Source organism: Mastacembelus armatus, chromosome 6, assembly GCF_900324485.2.
Source record: "Mastacembelus armatus chromosome 6, fMasArm1.2, whole genome shotgun sequence".
In the NCBI taxonomy this organism is placed as follows: Eukaryota; Metazoa; Chordata; class Actinopteri; order Synbranchiformes; family Mastacembelidae; genus Mastacembelus; species Mastacembelus armatus.
The window spans coordinates 485,822-496,352 of record NC_046638.1 but is presented as its reverse complement, the minus strand read 5'-3'; the positions used below and the strand labels follow the sequence as shown (position 1 = coordinate 496,352).

General features: G+C 39.4%; 2 protein-coding genes across 2 annotated transcripts; both read left to right on the top strand.

The window, feature by feature from the left end:
- The first annotated feature begins 1,089 nt into the window (after positions 1 to 1,089).
- Positions 1,090 to 5,302, top strand: actr6 (actin related protein 6). Its single transcript, XM_026312525.1, has 11 exons — positions 1,090 to 1,248; positions 1,680 to 1,797; positions 1,893 to 1,961; positions 2,056 to 2,179; positions 2,753 to 2,888; positions 2,972 to 3,028; positions 3,272 to 3,370; positions 3,665 to 3,743; positions 3,858 to 4,029; positions 4,201 to 4,339; positions 4,955 to 5,302. The coding sequence occupies exons 1-11, from the start codon at positions 1,181 to 1,183 to the stop codon at positions 5,082 to 5,084; spliced, it is 1,191 nt and encodes a 396-aa protein (XP_026168310.1). The 5' UTR covers positions 1,090 to 1,180; the 3' UTR covers positions 5,085 to 5,302.
- Positions 5,303 to 5,391: 89 nt separating this feature from the next.
- Positions 5,392 to 9,709, top strand: sycp3 (synaptonemal complex protein 3). The gene is made up of 8 exons (XM_026312526.1): positions 5,392 to 6,305; positions 6,426 to 6,507; positions 6,718 to 6,752; positions 7,184 to 7,301; positions 7,584 to 7,683; positions 8,184 to 8,282; positions 8,746 to 8,850; positions 9,127 to 9,709. The coding sequence occupies exons 1-8, from the start codon at positions 6,158 to 6,160 to the stop codon at positions 9,178 to 9,180; spliced, it is 741 nt and encodes a 246-aa protein (XP_026168311.1). The 5' UTR covers positions 5,392 to 6,157; the 3' UTR covers positions 9,181 to 9,709.
- Positions 9,710 to 10,531: the final 822 nt, after the last annotated feature.

Genomic DNA, 10,531 nt, shown 5'->3' with positions numbered 1-10,531 from the left:
TGCAGGATCAGCTGTTTGACTCCTTGGTGTTTTGAGATGACCTGGGGGAGGAGAGCTGCTGTATCAGTGACCATGGCACTTGGGTAGCTGCATGTAATAATTCTGCTGTTGTTTATGTCACTGACAGCAGCAGGATATCTCTGTCCTTCACATCTGGCCTAGATTCTTTCTCTGTTTCTCTGACTAGCTCCATGACTCCTGTTTTTAAAGTTATTGCTTTTTTGTTTCTCAGTCACAGCAGACATTTCTTACTCAATAAGATTTAGTTCAGACAGTGGTTGAAACCTATGACCTATGACCTATACTGTACTGTATGTCTGATGATCCTACATATGCTCCTGGGGTGCCACCATTCTTCTTTCTAATCCTGTGACGCTTTGGCACCAAGTTTATTCCAAGTGGCTTCATTTTGATCAATTCCCACTTTTGAAATTTTTGGGAAAGACACTGTATTTCCTGAAGATATATCAGACAGTTTTGGCACAATGTGTTTTCTTTTCCAGACGTGTTGAAATATAAAAGATCCGTGGCTGTAGTCACTCAATAGGTCAGATTAGTTGTTAAAAAGAAAAGTAAAATCCTCACTGAAATTCCAAGTTCATTTAAAAAAGGTAACATAATGTTAAAAACTGTATCATAAAATTTTTGGGTAAAAAAAATGAAATGAAAAGGAATAAAAGCAAAGTAAAGATGGCGGAAACAGGAGCTAGCAGAAAGCGTCTGCACTTTTCAAAAGCAGGAAGTTGTATATCTATATATATATATAAATAGATAAACTTTAGGTATTTTTGAAATTAGGGTACAGTATGTGAAATAAACTTTAAGTTTGAAGAAACAGTGTTAACAACCATAAAGGTTGACTTCAGGAATTGCCCATAACTCAGTCTGATCAGCTATTGATCAGCTATTGACCATGTTTTTTCAGTGCAAAGTTGTGTAGCTGGTCAATGTTGGGACGAGACACTTGTTTCTACTCGAACTCTTTTCTTAAAGGATCCTCAATCTCGCCTTTGATTGGCTATTCCAACGACCAATGAACGTAAAGAAAGGGATGCAGCGCTCTGATTGGCTGCTAAGGCGGAACGAGGCAGTTTAATGGCGGAGCCTTGTGTTAGTGAAGGTGTTTGGGTCGATTGGAAATAAATGACATTTATTTCTTAAATGCTCTTCTGTCTCTACAATGGCCACATTAGTCCTGGACAACGGAGCATACACGGCTAAAATAGGCTACAGCCAGGAGAAGGTCAGGTAATAATACTGAGTTAGTTACGGTACTGCTGCTAATTGTTCAGAACAAGGTTCGTATATATAGTATATATAGTACATATAGTGTATAACACTTTGGGCATTATCGTTCTGCTGTAAAACGCCAAACTCCATTAAAAACTTTGGGTTTAAGGATTTCGGGACTTTTCACGCGCTGCAGAACAAAACCCGGACACAAATATAAAAACCTCAGGGCTCAAACTGAAATTCGGCAAAGACTGAACTAACAATGGACTCTTACCACAGTTACATGTAGAGTCACAGCAGAGAGTTTTAGGTTTTTCTATAGCTTTATGTTAACGCTGACACTCTGAAGTACAGTACTGAAGAAACCCTGTGTGTGTTACTTTTCTTTAACACCCAGTTCCCAGACTAAGTCTGTCCGTCACCTTCTTTCTCTCTTCCACCTTCAGCGTCATCCCAAACTGCCAGTTTCGCTCCAAGACGTCCAGATTAAAAACGTTCACTGCCAATCAGCTCGATGAGATCAAAGATCCTTCTGGTCTCTTTTACATCCTCCCCTTCCAAAAGGTGAGAGGCCATAACAGACAGCGGCAGCTTCAAAACATCAGTTCCTAATGGTTTCAGAGTTGCTTTATGCTTTGCTCTCTGTTCTTCCTTTTCAGGGTTATCTGGTCAACTGGGACGTCCAGAGGAAAGTGTGGGATCATTTGTTTGGCAAAGAGATGTTCAAGGTGTTTATCCTGAGGAAATGTGGGCAATCTCACATTGTTTACTAAGCTACTCTGTTGACACTGACTTCTGCTGGTGTTTGTGTTCTGGGCCCAGGTGGAGTTTGCAGACACCAGTGTCGTCATCACAGAGCCGTACTTCAACTTCACTTCCATTCAGGAGTCCATGAACGAGATCCTGTTTGAGGAGTATCAGTTCCAGTCAGCTCTCAGGATAAACGGTGAGTCAAAGTGGACACTTATCCACTGTTATGTCCTGGGAGGGCTCAGAAACACAGAATCTGTGACACAGATCAGAACAAAAAATATCTAATATGTTCTGCCTTTTCCCCAGGAATTTAGTTTGAGATCAGTTCTCAGTGTAGGATTTTTTTTTTACATATTCCTGATTTAGAAATTTGATTCAGATTGATGTCTGTTCTTTAATGAATACAAATCATTTCTGAGCACATTAAATCCTCTTTTAATGCATGTTCAGCCCCTCTACATTTCAGCCCACATCTCCCTTATACACATCTTCTTTCTGTTCTCAGTATTTAAAAAAAAACAAAAAAAAAACTGCTAAGGCAAAATTTGTTGCACTTGGTTTTGTCAAGGTGGTTTTGTTCAGATTTCCAGGTCTGAACATAGAAACAAAATCTCATTTTTAACACGTTCAGTTTGTCAGTTTTGTCCCCTGAGCTCCAGTGAGACCTCACCTCCTCCTCATCCTGTTTATGTGAAATCTGTTAGTCTCATGCCCCAGGTCAGCACATGTTGGGTTTGTTATATCTCTGCTGTCTGTGTTGATGCAGCGGGCTCCCTCAGCGCTCATCACTACTTCCACACTAAGCCCTCAGAGCTCTGCTGTTTGGTGGTGGACAGTGGATTCTCCTTTACCCACATCTCCCCCTACTGTCGCAGCAAGAAGATGAAGGAGGGCATCAGCAGGTCAGAGCTCATCCCCTGTAGCTGGTGTTACAGTAATCACAACAACAGCAGGCTAACGCTCTGTTGGTTTGTTTTGTCTTTAGGATCAATGTAGGAGGGAAACTACTGACCAATCACCTGAAGGAGATAATTTCTTATCGGTAAATCCATCTCACGCAGCACAATTGGTTCTGCTTGTTTTACCCAATTAGCGTCAGCTTTTCTTCATTGACTTTGACTGTTTGGGCATCATTTGGCAGAGCCGTGGTTCTTTCCACTGGTAAATGATGGATATGAACGGAGGGTATTTTAATCTGTAGATAGCAGGACTGTGGTTTGTTCTTTCAGCTAATCACCTTGGATAATACGTTATGAATAAAACCAAAAATATCTCCTCCTTTCAGCCAGTTACATGTCATGGATGAAACTCACGTGATCAACCAGGTGAAAGAAGACGTCTGTTATGTCTCCCAGCAGTTTTACAAGGACATGGAGATTGCACAGTAAGTACAGACACACCACACAGACACATGCTGGGCTTTCAACAACTGATCATACAGTTTTTAATGTTAGCTTATTAGAGCTGCAACAATGAGTCAAGGATAAAATACTTTGTCCATATAAACTGAAGTTATTGATTTGCTCCAAATGTGCCAGTTACTCCAGACGAGTATTTTCTCTGCTGCCAGCATCATCCTCAGGTCATGCACTCCCTGCAGCTCGTACTGTGGGATTCTCAGGCAGTCTCTGATAAAATATTGCTTTTATTGGTTAAATGACGTGTGTGGTGTTGTCAGGATGAAGGGGGAGGAGAACGCTGTGATGAGGGATTATGTTCTTCCAGATTTCAGCTCCATTAAAAAAGGTTTCTGCAAGGTGAGAAATCAACAAAATCATCACTGTCTTGTCATTACAATGATGTGTCCTGTATTTGAGTCATTGTTATGCTGAAAATCTGCCGCTGTCCTCGCTGGTCTTTCTGTCCACCAGCCTCGAGAGGAGATGGTGTACAATGGAAAGTATAAGACAGGAGAGCAGATCCTGAGATTGGCCAACGAACGCTTTGTAGTACCTGAGATTCTCTTTCAACCCTCGGACATTGGCATCCAGGAGATGGGCATCCCAGAGGCCATCGTCCACTCCATCCAGTCGCTGCCAGAAGGTCTGCTGTCTCCTGCTTAGAAGATGATACTAATCACAACCACTAGTGTTGATTACACTTATATCCCATTTGTTGCTTTATGTGCTCATATTGGACATATATTCACCCTGTCATTACCACCCTATGTATTTGTGAATCTGAGAAGCTGCTAATGGATTTCTCTGCCATCAGAGATGCAGCCACACCTCTACCAGAACATCATCCTGACTGGAGGAAACACTTTGTTTCCAGGCTTCAGAGAGCGACTGGAGGCAGAGCTACGATCTCTCGTCCCAGCACACTTGCCAGTCTCAGTCCTGCTGCCTGCAAAGTAAGTGACTGCAACCACATTTCCTGATGCAAATGTATCTGCATTGTCACTAGAAAAGATTCTAAACAGTACAGTGTTTGTGGGAAAAGGTTGAGACAAAGTGGTCTCACCTGGGCTCTGTTGGTTCCATGTTGTAGTTCTTTCTCTCATCAACTGGAATAACAGAATAGAACAACCTGGAAGCAGAACATGAGAGCGAGCGCGTTGTGCTGTGGGAGATAACAGAGTGTGTCCTCCATCACTGCTGGTTTCTGCTCCTTCCATGCACCTGATATGGGGAAGTGTAGCATTAATGAGAGCTGGACTGGAAACATTCAGAGTTTGGTTGGAGCCTGTTAAACACAACCAGTTTGAAGCAGCTGCAGCCAACTATACTGTTCTGTATTAACATGCAGAGCTTCACCCCAGCACCCCCCACTCTGCACCAGCTCCTGCAGCAGGGATTTATTTTCATGTTCTTCAAGCTTTTTGCCAGAATGGATGTTAAATAGGTCTTAAATTGCATTCAAAGTTGTCTTAAAAAAAAAAAAGTCTTAAATCTGTAATATCGCCATGCTGACGTCCTGCTTCTCTGGCACTGATTGAAAATTACTGGTGTTTCTTGTCTTTCTGCAGTCCCATCTGTTATTCGTGGGAAGGAGGGAAGCTGCTGGCTCACAGCCCAGACTACGACGAGATGGTGGTGACGAGAGAGGACTATGAAGAGAATGGACACTGTATTTGTGAAGAAAAGTTTGATATTTGACTTCTGCCTTGTTGATGTACAGAAAATTTGCATTGGAGAGATCGGAGCCATGCCATCATCTCCATTATGGACTCTCTATTTTATACTACAATAACGAGACACTTGCGGGATCAACCTTTGGAGTACTGTTGCACTGTAGATTTTACTCGCAAAACAAGTAAAATGAGAAATTACATGGTTTTATATTGAGTATGTCTGAATACACCTTTTATACAGGAGTATGTGCTGGTTGTTTTTTGCCCTGTTAAAATGTTTTGCACTCAGTGACTAGTGCTGTGACCGACATACATTTACGCCTGTAAATGTGGTTTTATGAATGACGGTGACGCTGTAACCATAAGGCAGAAGTGCCATGGGTGCAGGTTCCCTGAATGAATTATTAATTGGAAAACTAACTTCTGGATATCTGGGGAAATAATTCCATGTATGGTAGCGGCCAGTGCAGATGGAACGTTAATCTGGCCGTTTTATTTTATATATACTATACTTAGGTAAAATACCTGTGGGTAGTTAGGTGAGTAAAGACTTTTATATCTATTTGAGTGATTCTAAGCCATAAAAATACACTTTTTCCTCGTCTTAATATTCTTTGTGACAGTATAGAGGAGGCATAAAAACATCTTTAGATGTTAATGTTGGGGCGGAAAGCTATTTGACAAAAATAACTGAACATTTGAAGGATAAATATGAAAATTAAAACATTTACACATTTTTGGACAAAGTATTTCTGAAGTTTAAAGTTTTTCTAAAGGTAAAAAACGCGGTATGCTCCTTTAACCCGGGGCCCTCTGGCGGGAATCGAGCCTAGATTAGCCGACGCTAGCAAGGTTAGCTTAGCATGGTTTAGCTTGTGTTGTACTTAAATTAATGTTAACTGTTGAAGACTATAAGGCTCAGTCCGTCGGTCCGTTTTATTTTCATTGTTATTAGTTTGTTAATTAACTAAAATCGTGTTAGTTTATTTACGTTGATTCATTAGCAGCAGGAGCTAACATTAGCAGTTAGCTGGGCAGCAGCCATTAGCGCGGTGCAGGTCAGCAGGTTGAAAGGTTTAAGGTGAAACAACTAAATTAATGTCGGCAGGAAAAGTTGGAAGAATGGCAACAGGGAGGAAACAAATGAAGAAAAGACACACGGAGGAAAAAATAGATAAAAACGTTTTTGATTTTACTGAAGATGAAAAGAAGGAGTTGAGTGGTTCAGAGGACGATCCCAGAGAAGGTAAGCTAACTTAGCCTTAGCTAGTTAGCCGTGGCTGTGTTAGCTTTTTACACCAAGCGCGTTTACGTTTACGTATTAAACAACATGAACTTTAAATTCTTAATATTTTGTTGCTCTAAGACGAAACTCCAATAGTTGACAAGCTGGTAAAGAAAAGACCTGCAGCAGACTTTGAAGTGGAGGAGGCCACCTGTGCTGTGGGGTAAGTTATTACAGGTGTGTTAGCTAGCCAAACTATGGTTGTGTGTATAATATTGTAAAACAACAAAAATGAATCACAAACTAAAAATGATCTTATGCAATAGTGAATAATTTAACCAGTTTGTGTCTGAGAGTTATATAGATGTAAACATCTGTGATAAGTTATAATCTATTGCATTTAAATAACTTTTATGTCTTTCGACTCCTCCAGTAATGAGGTACAATCCATGTTGGAGAGATTTGGAGGTAAGCAGCCTTGTTACTGGTTTCTGTCTGTTTTTAATGTAATTAGGGAAATACCCAACAGTGTCCGGCTTCTACAATACTGATATTGTAAAATATTGTACTGTGGATGTAGTGAATGACAATAACTTCTACACTGACACATTAAAAGTATTGACATATATAAAGATTTGTTGTATTTTTTGTCTAGTTTACTTGCTGTTTGGGAGTTTCCTAAATGTAACCAGATTATTAATGATTTTATAGTTGTAAATATATTGTCAAAATGTGTGTGTTAATGTGACTATTAGAAATAAACAATGTTTAGAAAATGTTTGCAATCTTTTTGTAGTATTAAAACTCATTAGTCTCACTATTTAAAAATAGTGGCTGTACCTGCCCTACTCCCCAGGGTGACAGGAAGTAATGCCATGATGTGTCTTATCTTCTTCCAGCTGATATCAGCAAGGTGATGCAGGCCAAGAAGAAACGTCTGGAGTGCCTGACAAAGAACTACATGAAGGGAAGCCAACACAAACTGGAGCAGCTGTGGAACAACTACCATAGTCAGAGGTTTGAGTTTTTCCTTCCAGAAAAAACACAAAACTCAAAGAAAACCTCATGAAGCTATTGATCTCTGTATGAAATTAAGTCATTGAACAGTAAGGAAAGGCCAGAGCTACATTGGGCACAATGGCAAAATAAGGTCTGTATATGGTGAATTTTAGTATAACTCATATGGCAACCCCTCTTTTGTCCAGCTTTGACATGATTCAAAAAAATGAAAACAACAAATTTTGGTACATAGTTTCAACAGTTGTCTGCTTGCTGACTTGAAAGTGTCTTTCATTGCAGGCAGAAAATAACACAGCAGTACTCGCAGCAGGTCTCCACAGCCCTGCAGCAGTGGGAGACTGAAGCCCAGCGAACTGAGGAGCAGGAGGAGAAGCTCAATGTCGGTTCACTTGATTTGTTGCGTGGTTTAATAAAGTCACAGGTTTGATATACTGTAACCTCTCCTGCTGCTTGTCATGTGCAAAAAACAAATCAGGCGTTGCAATGCAACAGCTGGACAGCATGTGAGATTAGATTTTTACTTTAAAAGGTAATTTAAACTTATGGTGATCATTGACTTGCATATGTTTATAATATATAGCCTAATTATTTTGATCACTTATTGAAGATGCTGGTGTTGGCTCAGGTTGCTCTACCAGTGTCTGTACATACTGTTGCACTTTGTAGTAGAATCAAAATATGGCAAAATGAACAGCAGTCTTCTGAAGTATACTATTCATATCAATTCATGTGTAGTGAAATCCTGCTTAGAGATTTTATTTTTAACCGCTAGTGGATCAAGTACACACAACACACCTTCTGTTTATTGATGACTGACTGCTCACAAATATCTTTACAGAAAAGACAGTTGTGGGCACTGATGAGCTATTTTCTCCCCAGAATCTGTTCAGACAGCAGCAGAAAATCCTGCAGCAGGCCAGAGTCGCACAGAACCAGAAGCTTAAGACTGTCAGAGAGCTGTATGAGCATTTTGTCAAGGTGAGGCCTTTAAAATCCTTTGTGCTTAAATGTTAATCCTGAGCTCTGCTACATTCTGCTGTCTGTCAAACTCCTGACGACCACATTTTATACTAAGGTAGTATTTGTTAGTTGTCTAGCCTGCACGAGGCAGTCATGTTTTTTTTCTGTGTGATTTTTAAGAAAAACTGACTGAACTACTATTGTTCCAGATGTCTGACCTTAGATACATCATTTCATTGGTTAATTAATGTTTATTTGTCCATTTTCTGGAGCTTAACCAGGTACAGTCCATGTTTGATTAACATCTGACATATTAGGAGTTGTTATATTGTTGGGACTTGCTGGTAAAATGTGATGTAAATACCAGTAAATTAAGGTTCTTGGTGAGTAGAATTACTTACTCCGTGCATTAAAGGCACAATAAGTCTCAGTGAAGACCAGTGAGTGGCAGTCAACCTCAAGTCCTCTCTGTTTCTTCCAGAACATGGAGGACATGGAGAAAAGTCACGAGGGTTTCCTGCAGGGGGCACAGCAAGAGTTGAGGAAGGAGATGGCCACCCTGCAGAAGAAGATCCTCATGGACACAGTGAGTTCAGTTATTTGAGTTTGAATTGACAAACTGGAATGACAGGAATGAGCTTGAAAACCACCATTAAACAGCAGCAGACAGGGATTCAGTCATTTTTGTGGAGCAAAGCAGTTTGCTGTGTAGTGAGATTCAAATATTACCAGCCAAAATAAATAACGTCAGTCAGACTAGACTAAAATAAAACTGTGTAATCTGAAAATCTTCATGTCTGTGTGGGAAGTGTGTCCTTTGGAACACTAATTCTACTCACGATGAACATGTGTGTTTCCACAGCAACAGCAGGAAATGGCCACGGTCCGCAAATCGCTGCAGTCCATGCTGTTCTGATCTGCTGTTGCCACAGCAACGCCACCTGTTCCTGATGCATTGTAGAGTGGTGTTGCCTTGGTTACTGTAGCTCATAGTTACATTCTTTGTTTTAGTAGCATTTAGATGAGTTTCATGTGATTTCTGTTGTTACTTCTGATTTCAGCAGCATTTTTTCTGTTTAATGAGAATGAATAATTGTTTGAAGCTGAGTTATGTTTCCGTTCATTCTAAAGAAATGCTCCAAACACTGTGTTAGAGTAGGTTTAGAAAGACTGTTTTAGAGTTGAATTAGAAACAAATTCACTGCAGATGTTTTGTATAAGCTGTAATTTAATGGAGAAATGACTTGAGACAAAACAGGGTATGATCAAAATCTAAAACTTGAGTTTCTGTGAGCCAGTAACAAAATAAATAAGACCCCTTTTGTATAATCCAGTTTGGCGGATGGTGTTTCATTTAACATGTTCAGGTCCTGTACTCAGTCATTCAGATGTCCCAGGTTTTAGAGAGTGTGTATGAATATGTAGATTTATACAGTTCATTTGAAAGGCAGCATAATATATTTGAGTTTTATATTTAATATCTGTACATGTACATTTGAAAACTGTATGAAAGCATTTGTCCAAGTTTGTGCAGCAGTTACTTTGTGGTACTTTGACTTACTGCAAATTTGATCAGTATGCACAAACAAAACATTTAAAACTGAAATAAGGCATTGACTCATGTTATTTCAGTCCAACCTTATAGATGAGTCCTTTTCTTATTGACAGCCCCTTACAGGGTTTACGTTTTTAACAAACTAAACAGACCAGAATATTCCAGTCCCATCAGCACATGTGCTAATGTCTTTTTTCGTAAGAGAATATTTATTAGGAAATATTAACTTATACTAGATAATACTGGTAATTACAGATAAACTGTTAGAAGTTACACTTTAAATCTAAACTGAGCTTCTACGTTGAAGAAATATATTTCAGTTTTACTTTATCGTGTATGTTTAACTGGACAAGCTGGTTAGACAAAGCAAACTGTGCTATGAGAACTTAAAACAAGAATTGTCACTGATTCTCTAGATGCTTCTCACAATCGAGAAGCTGTTTCCTCTGAAAAAAAAAGTATTATAGTATAGATAGATACTTTATTCATCCCCCATAGGGAAAATTCCCAAAATATAAATGAAATTTTATTTTAGGTAACTTTATTTTTCATTTTATTTTAATGTTTTTTTTAAAAATTTCTTTCTCTTTCAATTCATGATAAAGCACGTTTGTTTGTTTGTTTTTACGTGAAAAATAAAACGGAACCCATGTCATGTAAACACAGGAATCTTCGGGGATTTTCGTTGTGACACCGGAAATCCCCGGGTTTT